Source organism: Podarcis pityusensis (genome assembly GCF_964106645.2).
Source record: "Podarcis pityusensis genome assembly, chromosome: 17".
Taxonomy (NCBI): Eukaryota; Metazoa; Chordata; class Lepidosauria; order Squamata; family Lacertidae; genus Podarcis; species Podarcis pityusensis.
In genome coordinates this window covers 9520228-9540809 of record NC_138042.1, presented here as the reverse complement: position 1 = coordinate 9540809, position 20582 = coordinate 9520228, and the positions used below count along the sequence as shown (strand labels likewise).

Sequence of the window (20582 nt, the reverse complement as noted above, 5' to 3'; positions counted from 1 at the left end):
TGCAAAGTGTCATTTTTTTCTTTTTTTTAACAGCAGTTTTTTAAACCCTTCCCACATCAACAGACTCTCTCATGATTTTTTTTTTTTAAATATTGTTTTTAAAAACTGTCCCAATACACATGTGAAGCTTAAAGAGGCTCTGGGGGCCAGGTACTCCAGGCCTGTCATCTTTTCCCCTGAGCCCCACCATGCCCCATGACTAAATACATTGGTGGGGAGGGTGGAGGGCATGTAAAAAGGTTATTAGGATCTCGCCATTACAACAGACAGACAATTCTTTAAACCCTCTGCTCCCTTCAATGTTGCACCCTGACCCATCATTTGGAAGCAAATTTGCCTAGCAAACATAAGGAAATGCCACGAGCCCCGCTCGCTCGCTCGCTCGCTCTCTGGTGTCTGCCTTCGTTGGCATGCAGAATTCTCTCTTTCCCTCCCCACCCCTGCTCCAACCCCCATTTCGATCCACTTCGCTTTTTTTTTTTTTTTAGTAAACTCAAACTGGCACTTATTGCTACTTGAAAAAATATAGTCGAGAAGAGGCTAGATTGCTGTGACCATTTTAGAAGCAACAGATCACAAAGAGAATTTCGTTTTGCCACTAAATGCCCTCGTCGAGATGCAGGGAAGGGAGTCAGATGCAGGGGCGTGGTTGCGGGAGAAGAAATTAATCAGGATCTGAGCCGGCTAGCCAAAGGAAAAGCGTCTTGACCAAATTAGCTGGAACTGGAGGCAAAGCTCCCTAAAGTAGCTGTGCTTTCCAATTTGCAGCTTAGCTCAGTGGCTCTGTTTCAGAACAGTTCTTTAAGCACGCAAGTTATTTTGGTGGCTGCATGGTCTGCAAAGGGAGCCAGGCTCTAGGCTGTGTTGTGGGTAGCAAAAGAATTTCAGTGGGTTTCCATTTCCCACCCACCAAGAGAGCTTTGTAGGGGTGGAGTTTTTCTATCTTTTCCACTCCCACTATCATGCACACAGGTAGTTTACACTTCTTCCTGCATATATTGAGTGGTATTGAGAAGAGAGGACTTGATACAGCTACAGGGCTGCGCTATTTTTCCTGCTCTTTAAGCTCCAAGGCATGGGTAGGCAAACTAAGGCCCAGGGGCTGGATCCGGCCCAATCGCTTGTTTTTTCATGAGTACAATGAGAATCAGCTTGTTTTTTCATGAGTAGAATGTGTCCTTTATGCCACCTGACAGTGTAAATTATTGGGGGGGGTGCGCCTAGCCTTCATCTAATCCGGGGTTTCCCAAACTTGGGTCTCCAGCTGTTGTTGGACTACAACTCCCATCATCCCTAGCTAGCAGGACCAATGGTCAGGGATGATGGGAACTGTAGTCCAAAAACAGCTGGAGACCCAAGTTTCAGGAAACCCCCAAGATGAATTTTGAGGAACAGCTCTCTCAAGGGCTGTGTTGCTGTGTTGAAGAAAAGACCACGCTGACCCCTCTTGGATTTGAAGTAGCTTCATTCAGTAGCCAAGAATGCAAGTTTTTTTTTAGTTCAGTGGTCTTTTTGAAAAGAAAATGCCTCCAAAGAGTAGTATGAGCTCAATTTTTTTACATTTTTTCCATCAACACACAGATCTATAGCTCCCAGCAGTGCCAGTCTAAAAAATCTGGAAAGCGCCAACTTGGCAAAAGCTGACCTAATATGCCATCCTGATTATTTAAATTTCAGAGAATTTATTTTCAAATGTGTTACTCGGATCTAAGCTTTCTCATATATACCTTTTAGATTTTGTATACTTTGCCAGATTTCAGTTTCCTTTATTGGTGGCTCCCAAAGTCACTCGCTATACCATTACTTAACCCAAGCAAGTAGCCTCTCCTCCCCTTTCTGCAGTGTTGCCCAGGGGTTTGGTGAATCGCATTTGAAATTCTTCCTGAGTTGGGAGATTCCCGCTTCCCAGCCATCCAGCAGGTTATTTGTCGTGACTAGAGACCTCCCCTTGTGCTTAAAGATCTCAGTGAATCAGAGCCAGAGTGGGTCAAAAACTTCCTTTGTGCCAGCCCGTCTCAGCTGCCTGTGGTGCCTGCTCAAATATTTAAAATAAAAGAAGCAAACTGTCACTGAAATAACTTTTTTTAACATGTGGGAGGGATGCTGAGTGGCAGCATGTGAAGGGCAGAGGGTACAAAACACAAGAATAAATAGAGAAAATGACAAGCTACATGTTTTTCCCCTCCCGCCCTCCCCTTTACTTTCTATTAGGATGAAGACTCAAATGTATTTTTCCCAACAAGACAAAAGTAGATGATGTAACATCGAACCCCACAAACAAACTTGCCTATAAAGTTTTTTTTGTTCTAAATGCCACATTTGTAGGTTGTTGTTTTTTTAAAAAAAGAAAAAATTACCTCTGTGCACTTTGCCCTGTTGGAGAGCCTGTCATTTAAGCGTTTATTATTTTTATTATTGTTGTTGTTTCAATTTTTGTTTGCTATTTAATAAATAAATTAGGAATAATCACTTCTCAGCAAATTAAAAAATATTTCCCTTTTAACTTGCAACTCTGATGAGAACATAAATATACACAAATGTACTTTTACAAGGCAGTAATAAATATTTAAGTTAACAATAAGTTAAAAACTACAAGAAGCTAAAATTCGCAAAAAGATACAAGAGTTAATGGTGCCAGTTTTTTTGTTCTTTTTTTTTCTCATTTTATCGCAAACAGAAGCTGCCACAGACTCTTACAAAACACAAGTGAACACATTTATTGTCAAAAAATCAAGAAATCCTAAACTAATTTCTAAATCATTAAACAATTAAAACTCGAACTAATGCTAAAATGTTTTAATTATCATTAAGTTCGTCTTTTAAATGTTGTTCATTTTGTTTCCTTTTTTTTTTTTTGCTTGAGAGCAAAAGAAAATAAAAGTCCCTTGCTCCACAAGTGCCAACGATGACTTCGTTGTTTTCAGCAAACCAAAATAAATAAATAAATAAATTTTTAAAAAGAAGAACGGAAAAATAGCCGATGTGCATTTTCAGGATGTGATTTGTGAACACAGATCCAAAGAGATGCCTCGGGAAAAGGCGGTAGCAGTTGCGTCCCCTTTTTAAAAGTTAAGTTTTTTTTTTTTTAAGAGAAACTTCCCTTCTCGTTCCCTTTGAAGTATGTGGAGGGGGAATTAAAAAAAAAAAAAAGCAACATGGACATGGATGTCAGTGTAGTACAACCCTTACAAACAGATTAATCCCACTTGAAGGCTCCATTCTGAAGGGAGACAACCATAAAATAAAATAAAATAAATAAATTCTTTTTTATTTTTAAGCAGCAGCCCTACAGAGAGCAAGATTCAGACGTTTTTAAAAAGTCCTCCTGGGCTCTTTTGGCTTTAATTTGAGAAACTGGGCAATGCCTCCACGGAAATGGCTAAAACTCCAAAGGTATTTGGCATTTGTGGCTGCCGGATGAGTGAAAAACTTGAGTAGATTTCTCTCCATCATCACTCCCCCCAAAAAAACACAATTTCTTGCTATTATACCAAATAAATAAAAAATAAGCTGGGCAGTGCTGTGGAGGAACTGTCCCAAATGAATGATTTGGCCTGTCCCCATTCAACAAACATACACACTCGAAAGGGATGAAGGCTCCCTGTGGAGGACCATGGAGCAAGAGATGTCTTGGTCCAAAGGTGGAACACTCTCACCTGTGCCAAGAACCTCATCTCTACTCCTCTATCCACTCCATGATAGCACCTCCTATATCACAGGAAACATACATACAGTAACAGAGATGACACCCTCAGGCGTGTTAATCCCGTTGTTAAAAAAAACGCGGGGGGGGGGGGAATTACAATGGGCAACGGTTAATGGGAAGAGATTTGGTATTAAGAACTGTCAGGGAAGCTTCCCCCAAGCCTTTGAATCGAGGCCTACGTGACAAAGGTGTGAGATATTGGAGCAGCAAGTTCCTTCCCTTTGATGGCTGTGTTACGTACGGTGTAATTTCAGCTTTCCGCGAAATAAACATGGCCTCGGACCCACAAGGTCTATTTGGTTGAAGATGGTGGTGGATGGGGTTTTCGCCGTTATACTTGCCGACATGTTTAGGACATTTAATCGGACGGAGACTGAATCCAGGAGGGCCAGGTGGGATAGGTGGCTGGGTACACAAGTCCCTGCAGGGCTTGATCAGGGAATAGCTCTAAGCATTGTTCCATCATCCTACTGTCATGGTTAACAGGCAGGGGTGATGCTTATGCTAGGATGCCATTAGGTGCCATGATAGTAACTTGGTCACAGCTTAGATGGCAAAGCCGGAAGCAGAAGCTGCTTGAAAGGTCTATGCTTCAGTGGGGTGAATCCTAGTTTCACCCTGGCTTCCCTTTTGAGCCAGAGAGCACATGTGTCCTTTTCCTTAAGCATGTGCAGAGGAGCTCACTCACATACGCACCTCTCTGGCTACATCAAAAAAGCTCTTGCCGCCTGCAATTTTTGCAGACAACCCAAGAACATTATTGGTTGCCTTGACCGAAGGAAGTTTTGAGGAGGTGTCTCAATGCTTAGCCTCAAAGGGCAACTTAGCTGAAACTTGCTGTTGTGTTTCAACAAACTGGCATCCAAATCTCTGGTGGGGAACCTGGTTAAGTACCTTTTCCTTCCAAACATGGACAAAGGGTTCCCTCCCAATCTCTCCCCCATGATGGATCAGATACCACAAGACATCGGGTGGAGGGGAAACATGCCATCAGCTTAGAATCGGAGCGGGGATGTCATGCTGAAAGCTAGATGTCCAGCAGACAAGAAGCATGTCTTTGGCAAGGATCCAGAAAGGTGGGCTGAGGCGCTCACCCTCCTGCGAGATGAGCACAAAGCAATCATACTGGCCCATGCCGTGACCACTGGCCCATGCTGCCTCGGACCAAGAACCCAAGCAGGAGTGTGCATCTCAAAAGACTGGAAGGTTTATTGCTGCCAAGAGGAAAAGAGAAGCCCCCTGAGAGAAATCTTAAAGCATGGGAATTGCAAGGCTTTCCTACGGGTCAGATTGCTCCACAACTGCCTCGCAGCATGGTGGAAAGCGCTCCGATGTTTCTCCTACAGCCCAGCGCACCAGAGACCTTCTGCTGGAAAGTCAGAAGACATCCTCGGCTGCTGGAGTCCACTGTGGCTAAGTGCAGTGTTGCTTTACAGAGGTGATTGGCTTTGTGGGGACGTATTCTCTCTCGGGGATGGACCAGCCACAGCAGAGCAGGCACTAAATCTAGCAGAATGGCTGAGGGCAAAAAGGTGGTGCCGTTTCAGAGCTGCCAGGGCATGTGGCTAATTCGGAGTGAGGGCGGGTGGGAAACGGAACTGACTCGAGTGAGCCGAGAGAAAGAATGAACATGGAGTTATCAAATACCCAGATGGACACTGGACTGTTTGGTCTTGCCAATGCCTCCACCTAGGAAGGCGGAGGAGGAACAGAAAACTGTGCCCCTTATTGAAAAGGAAGGCGTGGCACAGCCATCCCTTGTGGCATCACCAGGAATCATGTTGGACTCATCCGCCCCACACACCGGGCCGTGCAGTTCCCCTGGCCAAGTGTGACTTGCGCTCAGCTGTTCTAGGAAGCCACATGGACAAAGCAGAGCAAAGACATTGCCAAAACAGCCCCGAGATCTCCATTCAACAGTGAAGGGGGTCAAAGAGCTGACCTATTTGGTTGCATTAAGCTGCCTGGAAAGGGCAAGTGGCAAATGTTCTGCCTCGTGTCCACTCAAATGGTAGGGGAAGGAGAAGAATTGGTGCCTCCCTAGCAAGTGCTCGCTGCTCCCTATCTAGTCCTTCCTCAGAAAATGCCAAGACAAGCAATTTCAACCCCCAGCCCAAGTCAGCCTGTCTCCTGTTGCACTCTTCTGAAGTACAGTGCCAGGCTCCTAGGGGGGAGCATTTGCAGATTCCCCAGACTCCAGCTGCATGACCTTCTTTGGACCAGTTTTCCCTACTCCCCGCCTACCCAACTTATCCTTGGTCTCTTACATGAAACGGCTGGATCCATAATTAACATAAAGAGAACCCTTTAATTTTTAAGACTGTTGGAGCTGTGGACTCTAGTTACAGTATATGGATGTGGGATACTACCAGAAGTCAGTGTCAAACAAGAGACGCCCCTCAAAATAAGAGGGTCCCTGCTTTTCCTTCATGATCCTTCTCCTGATTGCCCCTGCACTTAGCCCATCACTATAGCACTACGCTTAATGGACTGCCCAGGAGCCTCCCAAATTGGATCAAGCTGCCTTGCCTTTGGGAAACTGAATGTTAATCTACTTTTCCGTAATTGATGTCCATTGCGTCGTACACGGACCTCTGCGGATCTAACTCTCCCTCTTCTTTCCAAGATGTTTTGCAGCATCATGCATAACAGCCTTGGCGCGCCAGCAGTGGGCAGTGACATCTGAGACACTTCAGGCTCTGCGTCCTCTGCAACAGCTAGAGGGGTTGCTTGCTACCGTGCCCCCATTGAGGACCATGTTGTCTCTTTGCTAAGGGTAGATATCAGGCATGCATTGAGAGGTGGGTGAATAGAGCCCCTCTTCCCCCACCCAGCAGCAGCAGGGTTTTCCTGCAGAACCAAACCTATCTGCACAAATCAGCTTCCATACTCTAGCAGCACTGTTTCAGGGTGCTTCTTTTTTATAAATTTCACTCGATGGCTTTTCCGATGAAAAAGCCAAAAGAAATCTTAGCGGGGAAACAACTCTGAAAATGGACGTGTGTAAAACTAATGCTGGTATTAAGCACACAGCCTAAACCATTGTTGTTGTTGTTTTTAAAGAAATAAACTGCTTCCTAGGCTTTTTGTCCCTTTGGCAGGGGCTGGGTGGGTAAGAGAGAAGTCTGGTGGGGATGTTGCAAAAAGCCGTAAGGTGACTGCAGCCCCTTCTGCCCTTTCCCCAGCCCCTAACAAGACACACAAAGACAAGAAAAGCATTAAAATAAAATAAAAAAGGCTAGGGGGAAAAAAGAATCCTGAAAGCAATTTGCTGCTGCTTCTGCCCAGCTAAGGGAGGGACAGAACAATCCAAAACCCTTGGGATCTGAGGCACTAAGTGCTGCTCCTGCACAAGACTCTCAAAGACTTTCCAGGCAACTGGGGATGGGGGCAAGGGAGAGGGTGTGGCAGGAAAAAGACAATAGGTCAAGAAAAGCAGCTACCTTCCCAGCATGCTTCTGGTGTGGAGAAAGCACATGGGCCTTACTCACTGCTGCTTGGGGTGCTTGTGAAACTGCTGCTATGCAACTGGCAGCAGCTGGCATCTGTTGGTACACCACCCTTTGGAAAAAGCCATGCCTTTTTTCTCCTGCTCCCAGCACCTCTCTATACGGCACTAACTGAACTCGGTTTCCTTTCTAATTCTCACGCTTTTAAAAATGCCTTCAGTCACTGTGAGCCGCCACAGTTGTGCTGGTGGGCTCAGTTGCTTTCGCTGGCGTTTAAACCCTCCCTGCAACAAAGCCAGGCTCAACCCCAACCGCTGCACCGCCAAGTCGTTTTGCAAACCTGGGTGGAATTAGCAAAGGGAAGGGAAGGCTCAGCTTTCAGGAAGGAACCGTCCCAGCTCAGAACTATGGCTATCCCCCAACTCAACCCCATAACAAAGCTCATGCCAAAATCCCAGTTCATTATATGGAGACTCTTGTGTGTCTCCAAGCTACCTGTATCTGTGAAATTTGATACAATATGGACATCCCCATCACTTGTCTGGAAAGGCCATTGGGAATGAATGACTGGTGTGTGTAGAGCAGTAGCACTTAGTGACTTGCTTTCCATTTCTCCCTTTGAATTTGTGTGTGTGTGTGTGTGTGTGTGAAGTTCAAGAATCCCAGTAAAAATTTCCAACAAGGTCTCTTTTCCTTTTTTATAAAAATAGATTTTTTTAAAATCTTTCTAAACGTTTGCTGTTGTTTTCATTTTGTTTCCCATTTCAGCCTTTTTAATGTATCATTTCCCCCTTTCATTCAGTCATTAGATTGATCTAACATTGAAAAAGAGAAAGGGAAAACTCACCCACCAGCCCATTCCCACTCCTGTACCTCCCCCTTTAATCAAAAACAACTTTCTAGCTTATCAGGATAGTCAACTAACACAGTTTGGGGGTGGGGGGTTGGCTCCCTCCTCTCTCTCTCTCTCAGATGGCCCCATGCTTGGTCTTAACAAATTCTTCGCCTAAAAATTTATAAAGAAAGAAGGAAAGAATGAAAGGCTTGATTTTGGGAGAGGAGGCAAAACAGCAGGTTTAAATTGTACCACCACCTGATTCAAGTCCATATTTCTGACCCGAAAAGAAACTTGACCCATCTAGTCCACACAACCTGATTAATCGACTAGGAATCTTGGACACTGTGCCAGGTCCCTGGCCTCTCTCGCTTGCTTATCGCCATGACCCACACTCCTTACTTTAACCCCAAATTATTCCAGGACGTAAGCAAATTATCAAACCTGATATGCAAACTTACAAAACAGAGCAGAAAAAATATATATGGGGCCTTTGCTTTTCCCCCAGGGAATGAGGCTTCTCTGGGGAAAGGCAGGAAGGACCCCCGTTCAGGACATATGGGGTTGGGTTTACTTCCCAAATACAACATCATTCTAATTAAGGGCCAGGCAAGGTGGTAGGATTAACAAACAATATCGCTAACATTTTAGACCAAGGGATGAGATGAGAGCATTGTCCACCCACCACATTTGTACTTTTTTGTATTTTATTTTTTTTGCATCCAAGAAGGACAAAAGTGGTGAGCTGGATTGTTGTAACTCCTCCTCCCCTAGGCTAGCTCAGAAAAGCAGTCGTGACAATTCTTGGATTTGCTGATCTGCAATATTGGGGGGGGGGGGGAGAGTCAGGAGTGTTTCTATATCACACCTTACAGGAGAGAATGGTTTTCATCCCCCTGGGGCCAGGAAACCTGCCCATCAAAAGGAACAATATAAGGGGTCAGAATTCAAAGAGGGAAGGAAGGATGGAAGATTGGGGAAAGCTTCTGACTTGGGTAAAGTATGTTAGAAAAGCCTAGGACAAGGGACCGGGTTGGGGGGGGCGCAGTAGGGTCACAGAAACAGAGAGGTGTTCTATTCTGAGTGGATGTCTCCCCTGCACATTGCCAAGAGCAGGGATCGGTTTTCAAATGGTGGCTGACATGTTGCCACGTCCGTGCTCCCTGCTGGGCTGTCGGGCACAGGGGAGGGGGAGCGGGAGAAGCCTCCTGCTTCCCAGAGAAGATCACGGTGTCTGGCGGTTTTTTGTTTTGTTTTAAATATTCTGCAACATTTGAGTCAATGAACATTTCCGTTCTCGTGGCGAGTCGGGGAAGAGGGCTGTTTTCCAGCATCCTTGCCGCTCGCCCCACCCCACCCCTCCCGCCATCTCTCTCGCCCCGCTCGCTCGCTCATGCCTTGTGTTGCTTACTGGTCTTGAAGGAAACCTGGAGAATTCGGTCGCCCAGTCGGTAGCCATTGAGGCTGGCGATGGCCATGGCTGCTTCGTCGTAGTTGGTCATGGTGACAAAGCCAAAGCCCTTGCACTTGTTGGTGGTGAAGTCGCGGATCACTTTGACGTTGGTGACTGCTCCAAAAGGCCCAAAGAGCTGCCACAGGACACTCTCATCGGCCTCTGGGGAGAGGTTGTACACAAAGATGCACCAGCCGGCACTGGAGGCCCCTGTCAGGTTGACTCCCGCCAGGCTGGTCATGCTGTCGATCGTGATGGGAGAGAACCTGGAGATCAAGGAGAGAGGACTACTTTGGGTGTAAGGCTGGCATTCTACCAGCATGAGCTCACTGCAATATGGACAGGTTAGGAACAGCGCTACCTACTTCTCAGGGGAAAGGGAGAGGCACCGGCAGTTCACTCCTACAAGCCTTGGCTCCAAGGGGCAGGAGGGAAACGGCACAGGCAGTTCCTACCAAAAGACCTGGATCCTTCAGGTTGAATTTGATGTACAGTCGTACCTTGCTTGTCGAACTTAATCCGTTCCCGGAGTCCGTTTGACTCCCGGAACAGTTCAAAAACCAAAGCATGGCTTCCGATTGGCTGCAGGAGCTTCCTGCACTCAATTGGAAGCTGCGGAAGCAACGTCGGACGTTCGGCTTCTGAAAAACATTCGCAAATTGGAACACTCACTTCCGGGTTTGCAGTGTTCAGGAGCCAAAACGTCCGAATACCAAGGCGTTCAACAACCAAGGTACCTCTGTACAAGCCTACCTTTGTAATTTCCCCCACAGATTTCGGTGAGGTGACATTTTAATTCACACTCCTTCAAGGGTATTTCTGCCTGTGCTAGATGTTCCCCCAGTTTGGTTCAGCCTGCAAGTGTGCCACGAGTCTGTCTCCCTGTTTGTCCTTAAGGTTTCTTGGCGGTAATAACGAAGTAACCTCAAGGGTAAAATGGAAGGGCTCCTAACGAAGGAGCCTGTGACTTTTCCTGTGCATGAATGAGTTCATCATGCAAGTCCTGAAATTGGAATCCCATGCTGAATCTGGCACAATGAGAATCTCATTTTCCGTTTAAAGAAAAACAAACTTAAACCCCCCCCACACCAAGTTATAAACTTCATGGTAGCAAATAACATCTTAGAAATGGTTCTAATGAAACGGGAGGAATTCAATGCCGCGCTCTTCCAATTCTTCCGTCAGCTCAAGCATTTCAGCTTGCCAGATGAAATGACCCCCCCTCTCCGCCCCTGAGCACTGTTAGGGGGTTCTCCCAAGCCCCCCAAAGCCAATTCTGGCACAGGGAAGGGGGAGAGAAGGAGGGAAAAGCCCATTGCACAAGGGATTCCAGTGATGGGACTCATTAGGTGCATCCTGCCCAGGATGTGGGGCAGAGCTTGCTGTGAGGAACAGGTATAGTACAAACTTCCCTATGTCTCTCTCTCTTCCCCCCCTTCCCCCAGCCAACTATTGTTTTCTGACACGTTGCTGGTGACCACCTGTGCTCCAGTTATTTCCATCCCTTTCCTTGTCCACTCCCGTTTTGGGGGAGAAGAAAGAAAATTGAAATGTTTGGATAACCTGGATCTGTGGGTTGATTCAGGTAAAAGGTAAAGGTAAAGGACCCCTGGACGGTTAAGTCCAGTCAAAGGCAACTATGGGGTTGCGGTGCTCATCTCGCTTTCAGGCCGAGGGAGCTGACGTTTGTCCACAAACAGCTTTCCGGGTCATGTGGCCAGCAGGACTAAATCGCTTCTGCTGCAACGGGACATCATGACGGAAACCAGAGCGCACGGAAATGCCGTTTACCTTCCCAGTGCAGCAGTGCCTATTTATCTACTTGCACTGGGATGCTTTCGAACTGCTAGGTTGGCAGGAGCAGGGACCGAGCAACGGGAGCTCACCCCGTTGCAGAGATTTGAACCGCCAACCTTCTGATCGGCAAGCCCAAGAGGCTCCGTGGTTTAGACCACAGCGCCACCCGCGTCCCTCTGGGTTGTTTCACACCACAACTCTGTATATGGATGTGTAATTTTTGTTATTGATCCAGAACACACTGTTATTCGTGGCTGAATGGCTCACCAATACTACCTGCCTGCTGCAACTAAGCTTTCCTAATACAGGTTGAAGTGAATGTATCGGAGTGGTTCTGTGCAGAGAATATCTTCAACCTCCAGCCTGCTGCAGTAGAGCAGTCGTGTAAGTGTCTGCTAATTTACTTGACTTCAGCGGCAATCATTCTATGCTCATTTACTTGGGAGGAAGCCACGTTGACTTCAGTGGGATTTACGTCAGAATAAACACATGCACACGATTGTGCTATTGCATAGAAAATTCTCTCTGAACAACAACGCTCCCCTCTAATCTTGTTGGGAACAGGAGGCATGAAGGAAGGCAGTTCTGCAGAAGAGTCAAGCTGCTTCTTGCTGAATCTCAGGAAACAGCTGGGCATTGCTAGGAATCTCCAGGGCAGACTGGACCACTCATGAAGGATGCTGGCATAGCAACCACTTAAAACGACACAGGCTCAATTTGGGGCCTAGGAATTTTGGACCTAAGGAGGAATGAGCTTGCTCAATGCCTGCATGTGGAACTACAGAGAGCTCCATTTAAGCTGCTCTGAGCTTTCGAAGGAAGATTGGGACGTGAAATATAAACAGTAATTGTTGTAACATGTTTGACAGCCTTCTAGCTCTCAGATGTATCTGTCTTTGGTATAAAGTTTGTCCGCCTTCCCAATTCACCTTTGGAGCTAATTTCTGTCTTTCAAGCAACACAACTAAATGAAACCAAGAAGCACCCAACACAGTGACAACAGATAAACACAAGACCAAAAAAAAATTATATAAGGAACAGCCAGTCATCTGAGCAAAACAGCAAACCCTTCTCTCGAACCAAACCCAAAACAGAACGAAAAGAGAGGCATGAAAGGTCTGTAGTGTGTCCCCCAAGACACACAAACCCAAATTCCACAGGCCTAAGGCAGAAGATGGAGGGATTCTATTGTTTTAACTTTTATAGTACTTTTAAATTCCCATGCTCGCTAAGGGAGGTGGGGGGAATAAGAAAAAAGAGGGGAAATGATTACAAATTAAAAAATTAGTATTGGGGAGGGGTGGGTATTGAACCAAGCAACCACAAATAAAGTTGTCTACGTTTTTTTTCTCCTTTAAGGTTAAGAAAAACAGTCAGATACCTTAGGAGACTACCAATGTTATGTCTAATCATGACACCCACATTTGCTTTCTAAAAGGATGAGTGCGGCTGCACTGTTAAGGCCAAGGTGGGGTGGGGGCTCTCGCCTCTGGGGCTGTGTTGACAATCACCTTTTTAAAATCCAGCCTTGTGCTGTGGGCCAAGGTGGGGAGGGAAGGGGGGGAGTGGCGAGGAGCGTAGGCTTTTGAAGGCTATTTACCTCTTGACGCCGTATGCCATGTTTAGCAAATTGTCGAGCCTGTGGGAGGAAGAGGAAGACGAGGAGAGGCCATTGTTAGTAGACGATCTCGTAACAAGAGGGTCCTGCGGTGCCATCTGGCTTGGCTATTAGTGCCGCAGCAAGGCAGCGCTTGCTTCCTGAGACTAAGCACAGGTTGCTGTTTGCATATGTGCAAGTGCACTTGGAGGCCCTGGAGGAATTTAAATGTCTTAGGTTTGGAAATATATATATATATATGTATATATATATATGCTGAACAGCAATGGGAAAGGATCTCCATCTATTTTGTTTGTTTATAATCTGTTTTTCACATACTGAGATGCATGGGTAATGGACAGGCACTAATTAATTAAGGGCAACGGTGTCTGCATTTCAAAAATGATGATGATGATTATGGTAATAATCAATCATTTTTTAAAAAAGAGAGAGAGAGAGAACACCTAGAACAGAACATGGGAAACATATTTACAGTTACAACTTGCCACCCCCTCTTGTTAGGACTTACTTTCCTCTGCAGAGCTGTGTCCAGATTTCATGCGGCAACCCTGAATTGTCTTCAGTTGATTTGCTTAAGAATCTGCATGGTTACCATCATGCCATGGAATCTAGGCAACTTGCCTTACTCTTTATTTTTTAAAGGCAAGAGTTTAGTCTTAATAGTTGCTAGCAAAGATCTGAAAACCTGCAGGTTGCCTGAGCTTCCAATGGGCGAAGCTACCAGCATTAGTACTTTTCCCTATTGGCCTTCCTGCTTCTATTGTCCTTTAAAATGGTCCCTCATCCCATCAACTACACATATCTGGATTTCCAGAATCTCATCTCTTCAAAGAATGCGGTGCAGAAAGGCAAAATCTTGCTAAGAACTCCCCCAAACGGTGCAATTGCATACAGTATACACATTTCAGTAGCACAATTTTTATAACTTAGTAATAGGACTTGGGAGTATTTTTCCTAGTGCAGATATCCAGGCCTTACTTATGAGGTGCATTTCTAATAAACTAGATTGCACATGCAGGAGAGAGCATTTAATGGGTGAAACATAACACCTCCCAGATCCATGGATGTGTTTATTAGCATGTATGTTGTGGCTCCATCATAAACGGAAGTTTAATGAGCCAAGACACAGAAAAATATCTATGTCCGCATGTTCCATGCATATGTATGACTTTTGCATGTGTGTCATGTTATGGCATGTCGTACACCGTGCAGGTGCCATGCCTATGAAGATCATCTGCGTATGGGTCCACCGGATATGTATGAGCAGGGAGTTCAAACATAAGTGACCAGAACCTACAATTCAGTCCATCATTACTTCACCAAACCGAACCAAAATTTAACCTGCCTGTTGGGACCTAAATTGGCTTTTGGACCAAAGGAAGAAGTGGGTTATCAGAAAAGCCTTCCAGCAGCACAAAATTCCTTGTCTAGTAGGCAGAGAGGCTATTTTAATTCTCCTAGTGTATTGTTATTGCTTTCTTTCTGATAAAATTATGTTTTAGATACTATAGCTAAAAGTTGACCTGGATTGTGGGAAAGTAGCTGGGTTGATAATCCCACTTTTTGGGAAGGGCTTAGACACATGGCTTTCTGGAAACACTGTATTCCTCACTTCTACACAGTACAGTGGTACCTTGGTTCTCAAACACCTTGGTACTCAAACAACTTGGAACCCAAACACTGCAAAGTGTTCCAGTTTGCGAACTTTTTTGGTAAGCCAAGAATGCTCCATTTTGAGTGTTACGCTTCCAATTTGAGTGCCAAAACTTCAGTTTTGAGTGCCACACTTCCATTTTGGGTTCCATGTTTCCGTTTTGAGTGTTATGCTGAGCTATGTCTGTTTTCGCTATTTATTTTGCGTTTTTGTTTTTGCGGCTCTTTTTTGTGTGTTACTGTGTGGAACCCAGTTCAGCTACTGATTGATTGACAGTGTGACCGCAGTACATTGTTTATTGCTTTCATTTTATGGATCAATGGTCTCGTTAGATAGTAAAATTCATGTTAAATTGCTGTTTTAGGGGTTGTTTTTTAAAGTCTGGAACGGATCAATCCACTTTGCATTATTTTCTATGGGAAAGCGTGCCTTGGTTTTGGAACGCTTTGGTTTTGGAACGGACTTCCGGAACGGAATAAGTTTGAGAACCAAGGTACCGCTGTAATTCCATTTGGTGGATTCTCTCTACCTGAATTGTCGGAATGTATCTGCATTAGCTGATGGGGTTAAAAGGGAAATTCACCACAGACATCTCTAAGAAAGAGGAGAAGGAATCACCAGATTCTAAACCTGGGTGTGGCAGCTTACATTAGACCTTTCAGGACAGAAATCTGAACTAGCCTACTAGCAACCCAAGGTCGTTTTGCTCTCCATGGGAGAAGGCAAACAGAACAATTACAGAGCACTCAGTGGCTCCATAGAACATGCCTGGAAGCCAAAAACCACTCCTTTAAATTCATCACAACTTCAACCAAAAGCGGGGCAGGCCTTTGGCATACAAGAAACCCCTTGAGCTTTGAACAGCCTGTTTACCCTGAGGAGTTCTCCCAGCCCCTGCCACACTTTAAGGCCAAAAATAGACAATACAGTAGTACCTCGGGTTACAGACGCTTCAGATTATATATGCTTCAGGTTACAGACTCCGCTAACCCAGAAATAGTACCTCGGGTTAAGAACTTTGCTTCAGGATGAGAACAGAAATCGTGCAGGAAGCCCCATTAGCTAAAGTGGTGTTTCAGGTTAAGAACAGTTTCAGGTTAAGAACAGACCTCCAGAACGAATTAAGTACTTAACCCAAGGTACCACTGTATGTAAAACTGTCATATAACCCGTAGTATGGCATAGCATGCGTGTTTGTGTGTGCATGGTTAACCCAGCCCCACTTCCACTATCCTGACAAAAAAAAATCCCTCCCTGCTGCAAAGGTGCTATTTGCTCCAGGAAGAGAAGTTGCCATTGATGCCTGTGCAAAACAGCAGGGGCGGGGGTGTTGTTGGGGCTAGGCACATTCAGTGCAATACACAGGTGTACCCTCTGCTCCAAGTCGGTTCTTCTCAGACACAGCCCAGAATCCTTTGGGCTCCCATCCCAGCTAGCAGTGGACACAGAGTATGGCCAAGGTGGGTGGGTGGAGGAAATAAATATGAAGAACTCGCCCACAACCTGAAGGACATGGAATGTGGAGAAGCAACAGAAGGTAGGATGGTGCAAGACACTGTTCAAAATACTCAGTTTCCTGTTCTCCGACACCAAAGTGGCAACTAACCTCTCTCTATATATATAGATTTTAAAATCCATTGTTTCTAGGCTCCGGTTACAATATCAATATATCTAAACCTATGGCCTTTTTGGTTTCGAAGCAACCCTTCAAGGTGACAGAGAGGCACATGAGTGCAACAGAAATGTCTTCTGCTCAGATGATAAGGGAGCAACAGGAGATTATTACCGGTTCAGCCTCACGGAGACGGGCAACAGAATAGTTCAGGAAGTCTACCTCCCAATCGCAGCAATTTCATTCTCCAAGAAACGAAGGAAACACCCATAACAGTCCTCTGGGGAGGCAAGGCTAGATAAATCTCTGTTCCCTGCTGCACTCAAAATGTTTTTAAGTCCAAAGGGCACAGCTGCTCACTCGCTCTACCACAAACTTCCTCCACAAGCCCTGATATGATTCTAGTATCCAAACCACCTTTCCTACTGGGTCAAAAAAAAAAAAAAAAAAAAGAGAAAAAATAAAGGACCCCGATAGTTATTCCAGTCGTAGATGATTCTGGGGTTGCGGCATTCATCTCGCTTTACAGGCTGAGGGAGCTGGTGTTTGTCCGCAGTTTTTCCGGGTCATGTGGCCAGCATGACTAAGCTGCTTCTGGCACAACGGAACACCAAAACCAGAGCAGCGCATGGAAACGCCGTTTACCTTCCCGCTGGAGCGGTACCTATTTATCTACTTGCTTTCAAACTGCTAGGTTGGCAAGAGCAACGGGAGCTCATCCCATCAGGGGATTCGAACCGGTGACCTTCTGATCGGCAAGCCCAAGAGGCTCAGTGGTTTAGACCACAGTGCCACCCACATCCTAGGTCAAATATGCACAGCCTATGCCCAAACCCATCATGATGACTTTGTAAAACAGATAATTTCTAAAAATGTCTTTATCCTCTTACGGAGCAGCAAGCAAGTGAAAGCAAACGTTCAGTTTCTGCAGTCATCTTTAAGTCTGAGCAATAAGGAATTTCTAACGCTGTTGCATGGGCAAGGAGGTGATGTTCTGGATCTCTCTAATGAATACCTAAAAAAGACACTTGCAAACGTGAAAGAGAAGCTGTTGTCTCATGGGTGCACTGAACTAGAGGCAGATATGTTTGTCCTTAAGCACCTTCGCATTCTATACCTTTCTCCACAGAACCTGAATGATAAAATAGATTGCCTCTTGCAGGCAAATATTAACATTAATCTAATGAAGAGCACCACCGCCTAATACAAGCCTCTCTGCATTTCTCTTTGCCACTGCTCTTTCCCCACCTTTGCCAGTTGGATGCAGCAGGCTCAATTCCTTTAAAAACACAGCCACTTCCTGCAGCGAGTGCTCTAATCTTGCTATTTAGCATGAGATGCACAACACAACTTCTACTGCTCGGTGGGCAACATGAAGAGCTCAAGACCCAGGTTAAGTTCCACCTCAACTATGAACTTCCCTGTGTTATCAAAGCCTGGGCATTCCCAGTGTTTGAAACTCCCGTTGTTCTAGGCGCGTTTTGCGACAGGGGATTTCATTAGCGTGAGTAGTTTCTGAGCTCTGGGCACAGTACTGCGCCTAAGATTTCAGATTAAAAACACAGTGTGGAAGGTAAGGAGGACCTTTTTCTGCCTCCCCACTTCCAGCTACTCTCCGAAGACTGGAGAAGAGACCCTCTTTTAAGAATATTAGGGGAAGGTGATCAGGGAAAGGACTATACCATGGGAAAAGTGAACATAATATTTTAGCTGCAGTTCATTCAATTTCAGCTTTGTATTCTCGTTATAAAAAAGCCCGCCTAGACATTCCGTTGTGTGCCCATAACCTAGGTTTAAGGTGCCATTTAGCTCCTAGCTTTCGTATCTCAGTTTCCCTCCCAGTTTCCCTCTCAGCTCTCAAGCTGTTAGCTGGGACTACCAGCCATCCTAGAGCGTTAGGAAGATAAACAACTTCAGAGATTTGGGGACAGTATGAAGCTGAATAAATATGTGATGAGTAGGTACCACATAATGAGTCTCAAATAACGTCACTTTGAAAAAGAAGTGAACAGTTCTCTCACACATGATTCTTTTTCCTGTTTGGGCATGAAGATAAATCTGTGTTAATCCATGCACGCTGCCACACAGCAAAGTCACATCGAAAGCAGACGTATGCACCATCTTCACACCCAGCAGGTGTACACAGGGTGTTTCTCGATGCCATGTGGGAAAAATATCACATGTAAAGCAGGAGATAACAAAAAAAAATTCATGAAAAACGTGGGAGAAAACATACATGTGATGCAGATCTGGAGTTCAGATGCAACCAGGCATTCGACGCCAAATGACGGGGAGTGCGGGGTTAACAGCCTTGAGGCTTTATTTCAGTTTGCCTTAGACTTTTCAAATCCAAACGGGCTAAGGGGCTGCTTAGGGATTACTGCAGACCTTCAGGTGGCCCTCATAATCTGTCCCTCCCCATCTTACCTACAAATTGAAAAAAAGGAAATGGGGTACAGTGGTACCTTGGGTTACATATGCTTCAGGTTACAGACTCTGCTAACCCAGAAATAGTACCTCGGGTTAAGAACTTTGCTTCAGGATGAGAACAGAAATTGTGCTCCGGTGGCGCAGCGGCAGCAGGAGGCCCCATAAGCTAAAGTGGTGCTTCAGGTTAAGAACAGTTTCAGGTATAGAACGGACCTCCAGAACGAATCAAGTACTTAACCCGAGGTACCACTGTATATGAGAATTCATAGATCATGATTCCCAAAACAATGTACAAAAAGAATTTCCTGTTTCTTACAGGACCTGCCCCACACAAAAGGAATCTGGACGCTCATCTGTCTCAACTCTGCCCTGAGGAACACAATACAACTGGTAAATGGCACACATTGGTACTTAGGAAGATGGCATTTCCTCTGTTTACACCTGATGGAAATGTGGCTTCCCTCTAGATCCAGCAGAACCTCAAGCTATATAGACAACGGTCCCTTTACTGAATACTGAGATGTGGCTATTTCTGGAGTGGAGCGGCAGGGTCAGCTGCTGCTAAAACTACTAGGGGAAAATGCAGCTAGGCACTAAGAGGCCCACTCACAGTGGAAGTGCCTGGCCTCACCACCACTAATCCTAGCAGTTTTCAGGTGAGCATCACTGGAGCACACAGACCGCCTCTAACCATCTGGTAGACCAGATGCCCTGTAATCTTTTCCAATTCAGCATAGCAACAATCTGAAAGATACTCATGACTTGGTCCCTTCCTGCCTTGAAGAACTCAGCATGAGGTAGCCACTGAATGGTACTGTTCCTGTCTGCCTCGTTATTAAGACCCAAATGTAAGGCATGGGCTCAAGAGAAGGAGGGAGTCCAGGAGGAAATCCAGGAGCCCCCCAAGGTGCCCTGATCCACAGTATATTAAGGAAGTGCACAGAGCAGTACCAGAACAAAGCCCAAGCCCAACGGGTCAGCTTTACAGAAGGCAATCTCTTAAGGAACAGCCAGTGAGATTGTGCTAAAGGGACACTGGAAGGTGGCAGAGGATTCAACCGCACATCTTCGCCTTGTGTTTACTTAGAGACTAGCCACACCTGTGGACACTCAGCTCTAACATACAGGCAAATGATGAGGCTGGGTATCTGAGTCCTAGGTTTCCCCCAAGCATAGGGCGGCAGCTGCCAGGGACCGGGTGAGGAGAAGAACAACCTGAACTCTCAGCCCTCCAGCAGAGGAGAGGGGAAGGTGTCTCACCTGAATCGCTGAGTCTGGTGGTGCAAAGGTCCCGTGTACCGCCGAGCTGTGGTCTGGTACAGATGCGTGAGCAAAGCTTGTCCTGTCTTCTGGCTGGGGTTGTTGGCAAACTTGACTGTGATGGGTTCGCTGGCGCCCAGGGGCTTCTGCCCATTCAGCCCCTTGATGGCCTCCTCAGCTTCTATCCTCTTGTCGAAGCGGATGAAACCGACTCCTCTAGAGACACCTGGAAGAGCAGGAGTCAGAATGGCATGGGTGTCGTATGAATGCTGGTGAGGGCACCTGCTTTGTTGATAATGCGGGGCTACATTATGGTACAGTCAACCCTCGGTTGTCGAATGTAATCCATTCCGGAAGCCCGTTTGGCTTCCAAAATGTTCGACAACCGAGCCGCGGCTTCCAATTGGTTGCAAGAGCTTCCTGCACTCAACCGGAAGCCGCGTCAGACATTCAGCTTCCAAAAAACGTTCGAAAACCGGAGCATTTCGTTCTGGGTTTTTGGCGTTCGGGAGCCGAAATGTTCCAAAAGAGAGCTGTTTGGGAACTGAGGTTTGACTATATCGCTCATCTGAAGACAGACACTTCTTGCATTTTTTTCCCTAGCACCTTGCATTCTTTGTAACATCTGTTTAATTTCCCTTTTTAGTGTCCCTGGATGTTTGAAACACATACAATATATAAAAGACTGGATAGCCACCATTGGATAAATCAGACTTTAGATTAAGCTTTAAATATCTCAGCTAAGTACCCCAAAATAATCTTGGTAGT

General features: G+C 45.7%; 1 protein-coding gene across 6 annotated transcripts in view; it reads right to left on the bottom strand.

The window, feature by feature from the left end:
- Nucleotides 1-2212: 2212 nt before the first annotated feature.
- Nucleotides 2213-20582, bottom strand: part of ELAVL3 (ELAV like RNA binding protein 3) — an 84033-nt gene continuing 65663 nt past the window's right edge. For 2 of the 6 annotated variants that reach the window (XM_080988268.1, XM_080988269.1), the window contains exons 5-8: nucleotides 19815-20040; nucleotides 12841-12879; nucleotides 9402-9730; nucleotides 2213-8161 (exon numbers count right to left, since the gene is read on the bottom strand). In XM_080988268.1, the coding sequence (XP_080844394.1) occupies nucleotides 8124-8161; nucleotides 9402-9730; nucleotides 12841-12879; nucleotides 19815-20040 (632 nt within the window). In that variant the 3' untranslated portion in view covers nucleotides 2213-8123. Of the gene's footprint in view, nucleotides 8162-8695; nucleotides 9731-12840; nucleotides 12880-19814; nucleotides 20041-20582 lie in introns of those variants that run through there. The other 4 variants (XM_080988270.1, XM_080988271.1, XM_080988273.1 and 1 more) reach the window with 4 other exon arrangements.